Here is a 17633-nt window from a genome sequence, read left to right as displayed (position 1 = left end):
ATTAATATATACAGGCTTAATAACTTATATCAGTCTTTAGCAATCCACTGAAACACTAATTGTGAACCAAGCAATCTAAACTTGCTTTGTGCAATATCACATTTGAATTTTAGAGTTGTATTTCAAATTGAATGTACTCCTAAACTTGGGATCTCACCTGATGGCGCAGGAGAGGGACATGGCGAGGCAGTGTTTAGGACTACTTTCTGTGGTGTGGACTGGGCAGATGAAGCCCCACTGGTTGGCTGGGGTGGGCCCCCGAACAAGTCCCCTAGGAGGTCAGTGGTTGCGGCTGCAGCAGACGGGGGCTGAGATGAAGGACAGTTGATATCTTCCCCATCAAGACCAAGAAGATCCATTTCTTCACCGGGTGCAGAGGCGGAAGGCATCGGCGCAGAAGGGTCGGGTTTCTGGGGGGCCGTGCTGGCATTGCTTCGCTGGCTGGAGAGAGAGAGCATATCATCATCCGAGGGCTCGCTCTCCTCGGCGTGGCCCCGACCGTCTGGACCTCCGTGGGGCCGACTTGGCTCTGCAGAAGGATGAGACCGAAATAGAAGGAAAGAGGTAGAGAAAGAAAGAGACAGAGGAAACATGTAGTGAATTACCAAATGAGACAGAGGCATGCAAAGTGGAGAAGGTAGAGAGAAATAACAACACAGACAAAGGAAATTAATTGGGGCAAAGCAGACAAAAATACAGAGTAGGTTAAGAGAAGAAAGGAGGGAAAAATGAGCAACTACATTTGTCATCTCTGCTACAAGCACCAGCTTTCCTTCTGATACTGTGTACACTGTGTGCTATAATACATAAACTGCACACTTTGCAGTGTGCACTGGTTGCTGCTCTTAGCTACTTAGCTAATTGGAGGAGATCATTTCTAAAACAACACATAAATCTTTATGTACAAGGATCCAATCGATAAAATATACTAGTAATGCTTTTAAAGAAGGGATGGGATGTACAGTATGACTACAAACGTCAGCTAGTATTAATCTAGAGCAATATTTCACTTTGGTAGAATTTTTTTCAATTTGTACCACTTATAGCTGCACAGTTTCTAAGTTTGCTTCCAGGATCATCACCAGGATGGTGTGTTTTTTTCCCAGTTCTCTGTATTTCTCTGGATACAGGGCAAATATACATTGGTCTGCTGTTGTAGGATATCACTGGAAATATTTACACTAGTAATTTATTCAGGTCCCCATATTAAAGTCATCTACCAAAATGATATATCACTGCATAACAAGGATAGGGTTCATTTCAATTCAATCAATACAGATCGTAAATGGAAACAGCAAAGTGATTTTCCAATAACAGAAGAAATAATCGTCAATAGGATCAATGCTCTCTCTACATTTTGAGGAGAGTATGATTGAATTGAACCAAGCCCTGGTATACTGAGTTTCTCTAACATGTCTGTAGTCTCCTCTACTGTCTTACCCTCCAGATCCAATCCCTCCATCTCATCTTGTAGGAACAAAAATGAGAGTTAGTTCATTAGTGTGTTATTGTGTCTGCATGTAAATGCATGTGAATGTGCTTTTGAATATATTAGCCATCCTTATCACTGATCTACTGCAGCTGTGCACCATCTTAACACATTTGTGCAAAGGATTGTTTGTAGTGTATGCATGATGAATTTGTGAGTATGGTTGTTTGTGGATGTGTATTATTCACTTTTATCCTTGTGGGCACAAGTCTGAGTTTTAGACTTTTAATTTCTGGCTGGTAGCCTATCAGTTTTTGTAAGTAGCTGACATGGTTAGAATTTGTGTTAAATTAGTGTAGTTTAGGGTTTATGTTTAGGGTAATTAGTTATTGGTAAGGCTAAATAGTTAGTTGTTAAATAATTTTGTAACAGCTAACAAACAACAGCTAACAATTAGCAATGTTGAATCACATTCAGCTTGTGAAGCTCTAACCTAGTAAAGCAAGTAATGATGATGAAATGTTGTGTAAACTAGATGTAGGCCTATACTATTTACAATCACTGACTGTCAATCCAGAGGCATTCATGTAGCTCTACACAGGTTATATACTGTTGAATCAAGCCAAGGTACTTTGCTAGTAGCTAACTAGCTAGCTAGCTAGCTGGCGTCCTGCTATTTTTGTTTTCTTTTTTGTTGTATTTTCTCATTGAGGTTGTAAGCTGAAACTTGACACAGGAGCTTTTCTGTCCATAGTTGTAGCTTTACAACTAACTTACTGCTACTAATGTAACAGGTGGTAAAATTTGACATCTTTGGTAGGCAATTTAAATAAAGATAGTTACCTTTTAACAACAACAGCTCCCACAAGAGTTTGACAACACTTCTGTGTTCAGAGTCATGAGCGATGTTTTCATTGAATATACACAATATAATCACTAGTTTATATTTATTTAAATGACAAGCGTTTAGTAACCAGTATTTAGCTATGGACAGGAAAACCCTTGAGCTTTTCAAAGAGAAAAATACACACAAGCTAATGGATCACACATTTAACATAGAGCTCCCCACCTTAAGTGTGATGTGCAGTATGTTATGGATTTAACATATGTGTGCAGTCCACAATAGCAGAGAATGTTTGTGTGTCATATTTGTCCCCAGTGTACCCGTCCCCAGAGTACCAGCGATAGCCAGTGCGTCCTGGTGCTCCTGGTGGCAGGAGAAGAGCACGTTGGGGTTGAGGTCTTTAACGGGGAACTGCTCCCACGGCGGCGTCAGGTCCTTTTGCTTGTCCACCCCCTCCACCTCCACGTCCAGTATCACATGGAAAAGCTGGGGATACTTCTCGGGAGAGTCGCATGCATCCAGCTCTGGTCTGAGGGGGGGAAACAGGGTGAATAAATGATGTGTGATTTAGTGAGAGATGGAAAACAGACTGGAATAAGCAGGGTTTGTTTTTTAGCAGTAGTCGTACAAGTGATTAAATAGAAGAAATATCCTTACTTGTTAAACTTTAACATGGTGGTACCGGGCGCAATGAAACCAGTGTGGAACTGTATCTGGAAGATCTGGGTGTTGGACACCTAATAACAGTAGAAAAAAGTAAGTTTGGACCATGTATTTTAGTGTATCATACCAAATTGCATCAATAACCAAATGCACTACAGTCTTTTACTACATAATTATCCTTACTGTAAGCACAACTTTCTGTTGGACTATATGATGTTAATTCACAGAGAAATTGCATATTTTGTTGCCGTCCTTATGTCTATTTTCATAGATTTTGCCATTATTCCTATTCCGTTTTACTTATCAGCTGATCTTTTGATCACTCCATTCTTCAGCACCTGGAAGCCCCAGGCAACTATGCAAAGGTCCTCTTTATAGATTATAGCTCTGCTTTTAATGCTTAATGCTTTTATGTTACAGTTCTACCGAGCTGCCATCGAGAGTGTCCTTACTTTTTCTGTTACTGTCTGGTATGGCAACTCTACTGTCCAGCAGAGGTTGCAGCTGGATAGGATAGTCAACACAGCCTCAAAAATCATTGGCTGCAAACTCTCCCCCATTTGTGAGATCTACGAGGCCCGTATCCACCAGAAAGGCCTAAAGATCCTACAAGATGACACTCACCCTGTAAACTCCCTTTTCACCATTCTTCCATCAGGGAGAAGGTTGAGAGCTATTAAGACAAGAACCTCCCGCTTTCTCAACAGCACATATTGCAGAGGCATTAAATCTCTAAACAGCTCTCCATCTTTGTACCAGCCTTATGGAAAAAGGTTCCCCTAAGGTGCCTGTATAAACTGTCCATCTCCTCACACTAGTTTTCTAATATTACTTTTTATGCCAACCATATTATCTATTTATTGCGAAGTTGTGGACTTGCGCTATGCATTCCTATACAACGTGTCACTTTAATTTGATATTGGTTATTTTAGCCTCCTAGACTGTCATCCAGGTATGTAGCGATCGTTTTTTATTTTTTAATTTTTTTTATTTTAGGTGTTAAGTGTGATCCCATATGGGATACCATATGTGTATATATTAGCTATATGTTTTTGTTGTTGTATTGTGTTGATGTCCTGTCACGAGCACAATTGCTAGCAACTTGCACCGAGTTGTATGGCAATAAAGTATTAAATCTTGAATCTTGTATCAGCTGATCTTTTGATCTGGGGTGTCTGCTCAATAGTAAGTGGAGTCTAAGGTGGGTGATACTCAACTGATACCTAAATAGATTCGTAATTAAAAAGTTAAGAACTTTCTGCTGGTCAATCAAGGTCAGTTAGATCTGTGTAGCTTCGCCCTAGAAAGCTTTGACCTATTGTAAAAGCAGTATTTACATGCACATGCACTTGTACAATGCAATCAAAACCTATAAAGGAAATGTGGGGGTTGAACACCTTTAAACTAATATATTGCATTTAGCACATGCTGTTTGATGTTAAATGATACGATAACCAGGAGAAACAATGGCCTAAACTAGAGATTGTTAAAAAAAAATTTTTTTTACTATTTACTATTAATCTAGTATTTCTCCTAGTGCCGCTGTTGGAGGAAAACCACATTTCCATAAACTAGGCACATCAGGAAATTAAAAACCTGTTTCAAGCATGTCACTTCTTGCTTCTTATTTTGTGTTTGGATTTGAGATTCTCGAGACACTGTTTGATGGCTAATAGATGATGGTAACTTTATCAGTACACAGACATGGTGATTCTCAACAGATGTCTCTTTCAGTAAAAAGACTATGTAGGTTGCACAGCAAAGAGCACATGAAGTTTACCTTGGCCTGCAAACGTCCTCCGATGGTCGACCTCATGTGATAGACTGAAACAATGACGTCTCCTTGCACACTCACACCCAGAGGGAAAGCGATCTTACCCTCTTGGACTCTGTGCTCTCTGGACATGCAGAGTGTGACAGAGTGTGACAGGAGACAGGAACATGGGCAGGAGGAAAGAATAAATGGGGCAGCAATAATTACGGGGAAACGTTGCAGAGAGAGAGATAAAGGGAGTGGAGAATGAAGATAAAAAAGGCATGATGTGTTTCAGACTCTTTAATCATACTTTCATATTCGCTGCATAAAGTCTTGTTTCTATTGAGGCTTACAAACTTCACTGCCCCTACCTCATCCTCTCATACTCCTGTGAAGTGGTGAAGATTTTCGTCTCCCCGATGAGGACATCGCAGAAGGGCCGACAGCCGCTGCGCTGCTTGTTAAAGCAGGGGACCGGAGTTATGGTGAGACCCTTGATCATCAAAGGCTTGGAGTGGGGTAGACTGGGCTTCTCTGACACCATGCTACACACATAGCCTATGTACCTGGATAGAAAGAAGGAAAGATAATGTTAAATGCATGCCTCACTTTGTGTTCTGTGTATATGATAAGGATGACGTTATTGCTTCCATTTCCATAAGTTCTCAGTCAATTTGCACTTAAACTCTGACTCATGAAGGAGATCTTGTTAAGGACTGATAAATAATACAGCAACTGGCTGTCATGGTAATAAAATGTCTATCCTGCACCTTTTAAATTTTGATTAGCCTATCCCCATACATCAGCAAATCTTCTTAAATGATGCTGTTATGCTCTAAAAACATGTATCGCCTTCAAAAGGGGCAGATAGGGGAATAAACATAGTGGAACCTGCTGATGGTGTGAATTTGTTTCTAACCCCAACATCCAGTTTATCCAGCTGGAATCCAGTTTATCAGTGAAAAGCAATCCCCTCTTTTTCTGCCTGACATTTATTTTGTTATTATGTTAATTCTGGCAGCTGGTAATATGTGGAATTCAACCGGGAGAAAACACAGAAAAGAAGAAAGTGTTACAAAGAGGCCACAAGCCTAATTGAATTCTAGTGTGTTTAGTTTGAATACATTTTTTATTTGAATCTTTCTTTCTCCCTCACTTCCTCTCTTCTATTTCTCAATCTCTGTCACATGCACACACGTGTTCAGAATTACAAACCTGTGGTGTGAGGGCCAGAGGCCGGAACCTGGTCTCTTGGCGCTGAGCAGCTGCATGGCAGGAACTGGGTTGTTGAAGAGGTGGCAGAAGCAGAACATGGCACAAACCAAAACACCAGAGAGAGCACGGCCATCCTAAATTAACACACAGCAAAGGAGACACTGAGACGCTTGAGTAATTGTTATATTTAAAAGCGTTACAAATATACTTTTTGGTCTTGTCTGCCATGCATGTCAACCCCTGCACTGCTTCCATTTACATCTTAGCATTGCAGCAATGACAGTAGCAAGTGTGAACATGTGTAGATCCAGCCACTGAACAAAGTGACTCAAAGTTTCTGAATGCTTGCTGTAACTCCAGCTCTAAGATGAACTGTTAAAGTAGCCAGAATCTACCTAACTTACTACAAGTCATAGCTCAAAGAAGTTCATTTTTTCATGATGAAGTTATGTGCCCAAACAGGCCGACGCTAAATATAACTGCAGTAGAGATATTTGCTCACTGAATGAACTCACTGTATTTACTCAGAGTTCATTTCAGATTACAGGGAGACAAAAACATTCTTGTGATCCGGAGCAGAGAAAACATTTATTTTAAAAAGGAACCATTTGGCGGAGGTTATGCAAGATGAAGCAGTTTGCCAAGCCACAGCCAAACCGCAGTGACTTGGCAATAACATGCTCTGCCACATGCCAGTGTACAGTGTGGCTGTCACTGAATTAGAACAGACAGAAAACCCAGTTTCACCGTATACTTCAGCAGTGATTGCATTGCAAAACATTTGTATTTAGGGTTTTAACTTTGTTTGAAATATGCCTGACATTATCAAAGCTGTACAGTATCATTATAGACATATTAAAAGTGCAGCTGGTTGCTGAGGAATTTTTTTTCTCCAAAACTTATCTCTGCCAAGTAAAATACATGTATTTTGGACATGAAGACTCCTTTATCTAACTCTTAAACTGTAATATCTCTTTTTACCAAACGCAGACACGTAAATAAGAGACTCAAGAATACATCCAATTCTATGGCCAACATACTGAAACATGACTCATATCCACAATTTAACTGAATTTGAACCTCCAAGGCCAACATTCGGGACTTAAATGCTCTTTTGTTGTAGTTTCTCAGGGACATTCAATTCTCTTTTCAATGCAAAGACCAAATGATGAGCAACAACAGAGGCAGATGAACTGACAGGACTGAGAGGAGACAAACAGAAACAAGCAGTTTCACAAGCTCCAAGCTGTGTTTCACTGTATTTAAAGTTCTGTATTTAAAGTTAAAAACATTGCCACATTCAGGGTCTGCAACAGTAAGAGGAGAGGAAGAGAAATAGGAAAGAGGCTAAACATGGGGTTTGTTTCCCTCGTTACGATTCCTTGTCTGTGGGGCTTGTAGCTTTCATTTGATGGAGAGTGGGAAGATCACCTCGCTAATTTAGTTTTCACTCACACAGGAGAAAAACAAGAGGTTGACAGTTTTCTAAAATGATCACTAAATATGTCTTTTTTTCTGTCACAGTACAATCACCATGTTTCACACTGTGAAAACCAAACATGAGGTTTAAGTACAGATTTTTAGGATCAGGACTTTCATAAAGTCATCTGTGTTGGCAGTTAATAAACTGTACATTTGAGTGGACACAGAGGGCCTCTGAGTACGTTTCAAATTGTCCTCTGGCAGCATCTTTTGAGCATAGACTCAAAAGTGAGTTAATTAAAAAACAATTCCAAAAACTGGGATGTCCCTACACATAAAAAATGCCTTCACTTCATAGTAAACTGAATGAAACATGACAATAGACGAGGTAAGCAGTGCAAAAGCAAGGACAGTTTGCATTAGCTTCAATAACCCATACAATCAATGGAAAAATAAGTGGAGGATAGGGATAAATGTGATGAAGGTACCATATGACTATATGAGCGTCTTCTTACCGAGCAGGTGATGACACAAACATTCTTGGGATTCTGTTTGAGCCAGTTGTGCATGTTCTTACACACAGCAAACAGATTGTGGAGGCTGGGAGCCTGGCGAGAAGGCCAATTACACTCTGAAACCTGGAAAGAAATGAGAGAGGGAGAAGGAATGAGAAAAACAGGGAGAAACATAGAAAAAGAGATAAGGAAAAAAAGTGCAAAGAAAGGAAGAGAGACAGGGTTGAGAAGAGAGAGGAAGAAAGTTGAAGAAACAGAGGACACCAAAAAAAGATATAAAATCAGGAGATGAGGAGAAAGGAGAGGTGGAGGTTAGCAACACCACTGAAGCAGCAGAGCAACACAAAACACCAGTTGCCATGATGAGTCATCTGCTTGAGATACAGCAACTTCCACAAGCAGACAGGGGGCCATCTTGGCCATGTTAACTCGACAGCTTGACTTTTCAGCGTTCTTGGATGTTTCTGCCGGAGGGTGGCAGTCTTTTATCTATAGAGATCCCACATGTGCCTCCCACTTGAATCCAAATCCAGCTGTGCAAAAGTGCTGCATGACATGAGCAAAAGACTCCATGCTGAGATTAGTCATAACCACAAAAATGGAATAAAATAGAATAAATAGAGCATTCAGAATTAGATCCTGCTTTTGAAATGGTAATTCAGCTGGGGCACTTGACCCATAACATAGATCTTTTATTTAGAAACCTCTATGGTCACAAGTGGTTATTGCTGTGGTGAATCATGTAAAAAATGCATGATGAATCACTGCTGTACAATATTAAATAGCAAAAAAATTACTTATTATCTATGCATAAATACACTCACTAATGTTGCTATATCGGTGAAGAGCATCCCCAAATGTCCTTCCAGCTCACGGTCCATCCACAAAAACAGTTAACTGGAAGAACATTGTGTTAATTGGGGATGCTGTGGGGCTCTATAATAAAGTGTATCTTTAAAAAATGAAAGGCCAGTAATATATTATCTGACTGGGATTATCTGACTAAACATTGAGTATTTAAAGCAGTAATGCACCCAACATCCTGAGTTTGAAGTTGTATAGTCATGAGTTCAGATGGTGTTTGTCTGAATTAAACCGTCTTTTTTATATCAAAATATAATGACTCTGTAATGTGACTGAGTTGCTTACACTGCTGATCCCACTGAGAAACAACACCTAACTTTGCAGCTCTTTGAAGCTCTCAGCCACTTTTACATATTGTTTTACTTCTCTGCTCTGTATGATGGCCTCCCAATGAGTCTTAGCAAAAACAAGATATGTAACAGTAGCAAGCAACCTGCTAAACACATAGACAGCTAAATTAATGGACAAGTGAAGTCTATTAGAAGCACTGCAGCCTCAAACTGAGCTTGACGACGTAGATGTGAAGTGAGCAACCTGTCTAAAAGTTGGAAGTCTTCTGTTAGCTGTGCCAAGAGAAATCTCAATCATTCCGAATCTTGCAGAGACGGAGAGTGTAGGTATATGTAAGGAGATAACATAGGCACAGGCTAATTATTGCTAACTAAAATGCTAGTTAACATTAGTAAGTCGAAACTGCTTGCAAGCTTCTCCTGACTATACGTTAATTTGTCTAACCATGTGTTTGTCATGTGTTTGTCAACGATCAACGATTGTTTCATGACCATGCGACTTTCTGTCGCATGGTCATGAAACAATCGTTAGCCTATTTTTACAAAAACGGCTGCTATGGAGCTATAACGTAAGGTACAAGGTAATGGAGCCTTTTATACATTGTCGTGTTTCTTTAGAAATAAACAACAGACAAATAGAGTATTTAAACGCTTCAGATGTAAAGTTATTCGCTGTCAAAGTGACGCCAAAATGAATGGGAGTCAATGGAATGCTAACGGCAGGTGATGGCTTGTTAGCATCAAAATGTCTCCATAGGAGGTACGCTTTGCGGATGCTCGCTTACCACCTTGGCTAAACACTTAAATGAAAGCTAAAGTAAGCAAGTGGTAAGCAAGGATTTTGATATTACAAACGTGTTGGCAAACAATCGCCTATGTATATAATTTGGACTCTCTCTGTTTAAGGTCTCTTCCAACTACTGATGGAAATATCTCTTAAGCTGCTAAATGTTACACTATCTTTACAAACTGGTCGATAACTTCGTCTGTCTGCTGTTTGGTGCTGGACAGGTACATACATACAGCAAGTTTATCACAGCTTTATCTGGGCATCTAAAAAAAAAAGCTGCAACACTGATGACAGCTGTGAGGGTGAACCAAAACTAAATGTTGCAGGCTGTAAAACAAAAACAAAAAGGAAATTGCTAAAAGGCTTTGTAAAGGTTTTGGGTATTGTAGAGTTGGATGATACTTCTCTGTGGGTTTATCACTAAAAGTTCCCTCGACGACTTTCTCCCCAGTGAAAAAAAAATACATTGTAGCTTAAACAACAGAGAAGTGGCAAGCAATGATAGGTCGAATTGGGTAAAATTAATTAGAAGCTTCTCTCTGGGTGCTTCCATAGTTCATGAGCAGATGTAGCAACAGTCCCCAATTAAAGTGCTAGCAAACCAAAAATAGCTATCAAACTGTAAAAATAAGTCCTCATATCTCACTCTAGTGTTGTAATAATCCAGGGAGTGAAAATGGTGTAGCAACCACGCTGTAAGAAATAATTCGTAGAAAAACAGATAATGTCCTGGCAGAAAATTACCAGTACCTTTTCGGTTAAGTTCACGGACATTTCTGTTAATCCCAAAATGGAAAATTCTGTAGATTTACAGTATATCCCCTGTACCTTTAAACGGACATTTCTGTTAATCCAAAAATCAAAATATGGAAAAACACCTGTGAAAAATCATTACAGAAAATTCCTTCATATTAACACAGTACAAACTAATAAATCTGTAACAGCTTCATCCGTGGCTTCATGAGGCAGTATCACACTCACCCTATTGGAGAATTTGGCGCCGCGGTAGTTGCGCTGTGATAGATTGAAGACAGTGTAGTGGTCGGCATGGCGGCTGTCGAGGAAGGACCGAATGTCCTCTACGTGGTTCTGGTAGCCAATCTGCACTGACTCCCCGGGGTAGGTCATCACTGAAAATAAAATCCATCATTCATGATGATTTCAACAGTTCATGCACTGTTGGTGCAGACGTTTACATACGCATATCATCATGTACATCATATGCATATGATAAGCTCACACTTTGACAATCCTTCTTTTATCCTTCTCTACAATTATTCTGCAATTAATGAATCAAAACGTGAAAATGTGCTTCCAGCTGATTATGTTCTTTCTGCTGCTCCACACTTATGAGCGTGTAAAGCTGGAAGCAATGTGAGAATGAGAGATGAGGGCAGAGGGAAAGCTGAGGGTGCAGGTGTCTGTTTATTTGTATGTGTTCATGTGTGTGTGTGTTTAATTAGTCTTAGGATCATACATGAATGCTCATTCTCTTATATAAACATACTTTGTTCAGCCATGTATTTACATGTACCAATCATGATTTAGCAATGTTTGAATTCAAATCTAATGATAGTTGTTGGCTTGTTTGGTCAATGTCAATCAAATCAGATCTTAAATTCTTAATAAATAATAATTTAACAAAATCGTTTGTATTTTGATGGTTGCTTACATGGGTGGTTTTTAAATGTTAAATAGAGAATCACTTAAAATGTCAAACTAACTTGGTGCTTTAAAATTCAGCTTTTTTTAAAATAATGACAATTATTTCTGGTGACAATGTTAGAGTGCATCTACACACACACCTCACACATGCACCACATACCACACCATTTGCTACAACTAAATGTGTTTTACCTATGATCCGTGATGTAATGTAGGCAATGTCCAGCTCCCCTTTAGTGTACCTGCGACAAAAAAAGATTATTTTTAAAGATTATTTTCAAATATTCTTTCCATGCAATTCTCATGACATAGAGAAAAGAGAGAGCAATAATGAGAGATAATTACAAGTGTAGTACACTGCAAAATGTCTTCATATATTGATTGATTGAAATGTATTTCTGTAATCAAAAACACAGTATATGCTAAAATATGGGCTGGTTCAATTATCCCTGGTGTGTGATAACCTTTACATTAATATGGAAAAATATAGTTTGGTAAGATGTTGAAATGTCCTCTGTTGTGAGTAGCCCTTGAACCTCTCAGGACCTTTCCTTCTGCATTGGGTGGCCAGAGGTGCCATTACATTGCAGTATTGAAAAATCGCAACATGACTTTTTCTCAAATCCTGCAGCCCTTACGTCGACCTTCAGAAATGTTACAAGCAAAAAGGCTGCGACTGAGTCCACTGACACCTCAACAAATCTTTGAAAATTTGCACAGTATTCGTGAAACAAAAGTATTCGTGAAACAAAATGCCTTTGTGTGTATTACAAGTATACTGTTATACAGCAGGCACATGTGTTAATGGTTTTCAAGCAATTTAAGCATTTAGTCAGGAGAGTCAAAAGATACCCTGTTGTTGAAAAATGTCAAATCATTAAACAGAGGAAATCAATGCATGAACAGCATCCAAAAGGTTCTCCAGCTCTGCTTCTCTGCTGTCAGTGCATCCGGCTGCATGTCATGCATATCCAAGTAATTAGACTCAACAGGCTTTAGAGCAGAAGCTTCCATGTGTCTGGCTGTGTGCAAGTTGTCTTTTTCAGTTTTACCACACTAGGCTGAACTGCCGGGATCAAAGGAATACCATATGTGAATTCTTCAATTGAGCATCATTGACTTTCGTTTCTAAATTTAGCTAGTCCATATGGAGTTTTTTTTTCTTTTTCAAATCTCTGAGAGCAGCTGCAGTGCACACGCATACAAGTAATCCACTGCTGCTGCACCATGGAAGTGATGGAAAACGATGCTTGTGAAACACTATGAAAGCAGGTGCAGAGTGGAGAGGAGTTTGTTCAAATGGAATTCAATTTTTTTCTTCTTATTTCTTGTAATGAAGAGTCATTAGAGTAATTTACAAAAATGTTTCCCCCAGCAGTGCATGACTCGACTACCCGCTGCACTGCAATTACCATGCAAAACACATTAGTAGGCTAATATGCATCAGATTGAGTTGACTTGTTGCCTACTGTGAAAATCCCCAAAGCAGGATTGATGTGGGCCAATCCCCTCTGTGTGGTCATGGAAAAGTGCCATATGACCCTGATGCAATCCTAAACCTGGTTATATAATGCTGTGCTACTTAAATAGTCTGCTTTGGAGTGACAGCATGCTAACTGTGTTTTGGGATTTTAGTGCACATAAATGCATTGTTGGATGTTATGTGTATTATATGGTAATTCCTAAAGAGAAAAAAAAAACATTTCATTGTTATGTGGCATAGACAACTGCTAATATAACAAATAACCTGAGTTAAATCCATCAAAGATGTGTCTGTAAGCCCTCCATAATTAAATAATTGGACCACAGTTCAGGTTTCTATTTTTATCTAATTCTGTGTGTTTATCCCGGAGTGAAAATGAAGACTGCAGCTTTCACAGTGACATGGAAGGTAAGTATCTGGACTGTATTCTCCTATTTTTAAGCCAGTATACTGACTACTTTTACCTTTATGTGGAGTTGCTATAAACACCCATTGTTTATTACCTTGGTGAAAAAGAGGAATGTTTGAAGAATGTTAAAAAAATTCAAATTCATTTCTACCATTTTATCTTGTCCTGATCAAAATTGAAGCGATTAGTTTTCTACAGAGTGTGCTGTGTAAATATGCTTCTCTCTTGAAATAGCTCCTGGGCTATTAAAGGAGAGAAGCAGGTCAGGTGTCAAGTTTAAATGGCCATGGTCAATAGCCATGGAGTATGCAAATGAGCAGTCTCCCTGACGTCTTGAGGTTTAGAGCTACAGCCAATTAAAATGTACTGCTAGGTGTGGCACGGAGCTAGCTGTCCAGGACTAATGTTTTGCTAACACAACATTCTAAGCAGCAGTTCATATTTAATGTTGAGATAACTGTTATGTATTTTGACTAATTTTACTTTTTACTGTTGGTAAACTCTGTCTACATTTGTTAGATCAACTATGTTGTACTTACGGTGGCCCTGAAGTGCAAATCACAACAGCAAATAGAAAAACGCAACAGCAAATCATAAAACACAACGGCAAATAGGAAACCATTTCAACAAATCATAAAACACAATGGAAAATAGGAAAACATTTCAACAAATCATAAAACACAACGGCAAATAGGAAAACAAAACGGCAAATAGGACAACACGACAGCTAATATGAAAACACGACAGCAAACAGGAAAACACAACAGCAAATAGGAAAACACTTCAATAAATCATAAAACACAACGACATTAACTTCTATCGGAAAAGGTAGGGCCTATCTAACAGAGGACGGACCCTCCTGATTGGACAGACGGACTGTCTGTCTTTTAGTAACAGGAAGGAGAGGTGAAAAACACGGAAAAACGCCTAGTTTTAACAGACAGACAGTCCGTCTGTCCAATCAGGAGGGTCCGTCCTCTGTTAGATAGGCCCTACCTTTTCCGGTAGAAGTTAATGTAGTTGTGTTTTATGATTTGTTGAAGTGTTTTCCTATTTGCTGTCGTGTTTTCATATTTGCTGTTGTGTTTCCCTATTTGCTGTCGTGTTTTCATATTTGCTGTTGTGTTTTCCTATTTGCTGTCGTGTTTTCCTATTTGCCATTGTGTATTATGATTTGTTGAAATATTTTCCTATTTGCCATTGTGTTTTATGATTTGTTGTTGCAGTTTTCTATTTGCTGTTGTGATTTGCACTTCAGGGCCACCGTATGTACTTCCTATGGGGACTTAAAGCGTAACTCTCGCCAAAATGCAACCTAGGGTCTGTACCCGAGTCAAACTTTCGTTTAAAAGCATAATTAGGACGGAAACGCCACTATTAAGATTTATCGTATTTTCGTTTTTCGGTCAAATGGCCTTTTGAATGGGAGTGCTAGGGGCACTACTATGATAGTATCAAAATAGCTATTTTTAAAACACTAAGAAGGCTCGACACAATATGAAACTTTGCTTGAAGTATCACCAGGGGCTCTACACATGAACTCGAGCATTGACAACATTGTTTGTGTACACAGAGTTTACTAAAAAGAAAGGTTTTAACGACTCACTTTAGCAGTTGTTGTTTACACTATCTGCCATCTTGTCAGTCAAAAAGTATCAATCTCCGAATGCAAATGAACAGACTCCATAGGAGGAAATGTCATTCTTACATGAGGCTCCTTTTTCAACTACAAGGTCAATATTGTTTTTCACTAATGACAAAACAACAAATTATCCGTGCATTTATATGGAACTAAGCTATAGGAACTTTCCATCTTTAATCTCCTCCCTCGACCATTTTTGACTGGCTAGATGACATAGCTAGTGAGTAGTGAGCGTAGTGAGTTGTTCAAAACCTTTCTTTTTAGTAAACTCTGTGTACACAAACAATGTTGTCAATGCTCGAGTTCATGTGTAGAGTCCCTGGTGATACTTGGAGCAAAGTTTCATGTTGTGTTGAGCCTTCTTAGTGTTTTAAAAATAGTGATTTTGATGCTATCATAGAAGTGCCCCTAGCACTCCCATTCAAAAGGCCGTTTGACCGAAATACGATACATTTTAAAAGTGGCGTTTCCGTCCTAATTATGCTTTTAAACGAAGGTTTGACTCAGGTACATTCACAAAAATACCCTAGGTTGCATTTTGGCAAGAGTTACGCTTTAAAATGGACCTTTCACTGTTTGTTTTTTTTCTGGCATAAGGGACAATGCAACTAATTTGACAAGTCAGTCAGTCTTTGTACATCTAGCTCTCTTGGTTCTGTACTTTCTTTTTTACAATATTGCTCTTGTTTAGGGTATCTCATCTTTTCCTAATTTTGAATCACTATAATTCAATGTATTGTCCAATACTGTTGTCACAGTTTCACAATTGCTTTCAGTCCAACTGATCTTTCACCTTTATTGGAAGTGTGCTTAGCTCGCAGCATAGCAGTGTAATTATAGGCATAGCGAGGGCAGAAGAGTGACAACAACCACACACATGCAGATACCCACAAGCACCAGCACCACAGTGCCTGTTGTTTATGTTCCATGAAAGCCATTTTAGGGTTGATTATGAGTGGAGAGGTGCTTTGAGTCTCCAGTGACTACACACACACACACACACACACACACACACACACACACACACTCTCTCAAGCAAACAAACACAGTGTAAGTGGGCTGGATCCCGATGGAAATTAGATTTGGGTTTTCCACATTCCCTGCATGCTTTGCTCCAAAATGCTCTATCCTCCATCTGCTTCATAATGGATACTTTAAAGTTGAGAATGACAACCAATATAAGAGGCAACAGAAAGGCACTGGCCATATTAGTTTGCACTGCAATCCACTGACCCTGGGAGCCTAATTTACACAACATATTTCACACTTAAATAAAAATGTGAGGAAAAGACAAAGATGTCAGCCAAGTGTTAGTATTCATAAAATGTGGACAAATGAGAAATAAAAATGAGAGAGAGATGAATGTGTGTTTGGTGGGGGAGGGTGGAGGCCAAGGAGAAGTGTGCCTTTCACAAAACCAGATCAGCCATCCAGACTCCATCGCCGTTGTGTATCTCACAGACAGAGGAACACACAGCTGAGCGTTGTTGACCGATTGGTTTCCATGCAAAAATTCAGCCAGGTAAACAAACAAGCAGGCTGCTTTAAATAATTCAGCAACAGCCTTTTGCCTGGAATGTAGATGAGACAGAAGCACAGAGGAACCAATCAAGTCTAGTTGGGGTGTTAAAAAAGGGCCTAACAACTGAACTCGCAGGGGGTTTGCCTTGTATCATTGTGTAATAGACATTTCTACCGATAGGGTAAACAAAGATTACAATAGGTTTCTTGTAACTAGAATAAAAGTCTGGCCACCACATAACAATACATCATCTTAAAGGTAATAAGAAAAAAACAAAAACAAAGAATAAGATAATATTCTCCTGCTACTTTACATCTGATACCTGCATTCATTTATTTTTTGGCCAAAGTGGCCAGAGCAGCGCAAAAAAACTACAAACACAACTTTGACAAGATATTAGACTGAATCCAAAATTACAAGATGGCAGCGCCCGTATCTGGGCTATTTTGGCATCACTTTTGTACAGTTGGAGTAAGTGGAGACATGTCATCCATCGTTTTTTACCGTCTACGATTTACACATTCATCAGACACAGAGAAACATTAGCATTTATTTGGAGTCCACCTGATAAATGTTAATCCAATATTCACTCTCCTTTTAGCTACTGGGGGAAATATCTGTCTCTTTAGCTGTTAGATGCTCCACTATGTTGGACTGTCAAACCAAAACAATGAGCTAAAGGATGCTATAAACCTCACCGGAGCTGAGGGGAAATGCAGAGTGGGATCATAATTCTGTGTGTGTGTGAGCAACCCCTTTCATATAACACATAGACTTTTAATCCATTTTTTATACAAAAATATTGATGAAAGCAGCTTTAACACTAGAAGTGCCGGAATTCCATAACTACTAGAACTGCCGTGAGCGGTCATTTTGACCGCCAGATTCCAAACTCTATAATCTCTCATGATAAATAGCTAATTACGATATTGTATTATGTATTGTGTTAGTATATCTTTAGAAAAACGTAATAACACCGAAATGTACATTTGAACGAGTTTAATTATACATTTGAGTAGTAATACGTGTTTCAATAATTCATATCATGGCATAGTAAACCGTAATTATTTCATACATTCATATCCCGAAAAATATGGTGTGGAAATTCATTCAACTTAACTCAT

At 39.1% G+C, this 17633-nt stretch overlaps 1 protein-coding gene across 4 annotated transcripts in view; it reads right to left on the bottom strand.

Annotated features, from left to right (window-relative positions):
• Positions 1-17633, bottom strand: part of dnajc6 (DnaJ (Hsp40) homolog, subfamily C, member 6) — a 43284-nt gene that overhangs the window by 7922 nt on the left and 17729 nt on the right. For all 4 annotated transcript variants that reach the window (XM_078258541.1, XM_078258538.1, XM_078258539.1 and 1 more), the window contains 9 exons: positions 11646-11695; positions 10770-10918; positions 7845-7967; positions 5908-6041; positions 5064-5258; positions 4717-4834; positions 2931-3010; positions 2609-2802; positions 158-529 (listed from right to left, as the gene is read on the bottom strand). In XM_078258541.1, coding sequence (XP_078114667.1) covers positions 158-529; positions 2609-2802; positions 2931-3010; positions 4717-4834; positions 5064-5258; positions 5908-6041; positions 7845-7967; positions 10770-10918; positions 11646-11695 — 1415 coding nt within the window. The remainder of the gene's footprint in view (positions 1-157; positions 530-2608; positions 2803-2930; positions 3011-4716; positions 4835-5063; positions 5259-5907; positions 6042-7844; positions 7968-10769; positions 10919-11645; positions 11696-17633) is intronic.

The sequence above is a fragment of the Sander vitreus genome, chromosome 9 (genome assembly GCF_031162955.1).
Source record: "Sander vitreus isolate 19-12246 chromosome 9, sanVit1, whole genome shotgun sequence".
Taxonomy (NCBI): Eukaryota; Metazoa; Chordata; class Actinopteri; order Perciformes; family Percidae; genus Sander; species Sander vitreus.
This window is presented reverse-complemented; position numbering and strand designations above follow the sequence as displayed.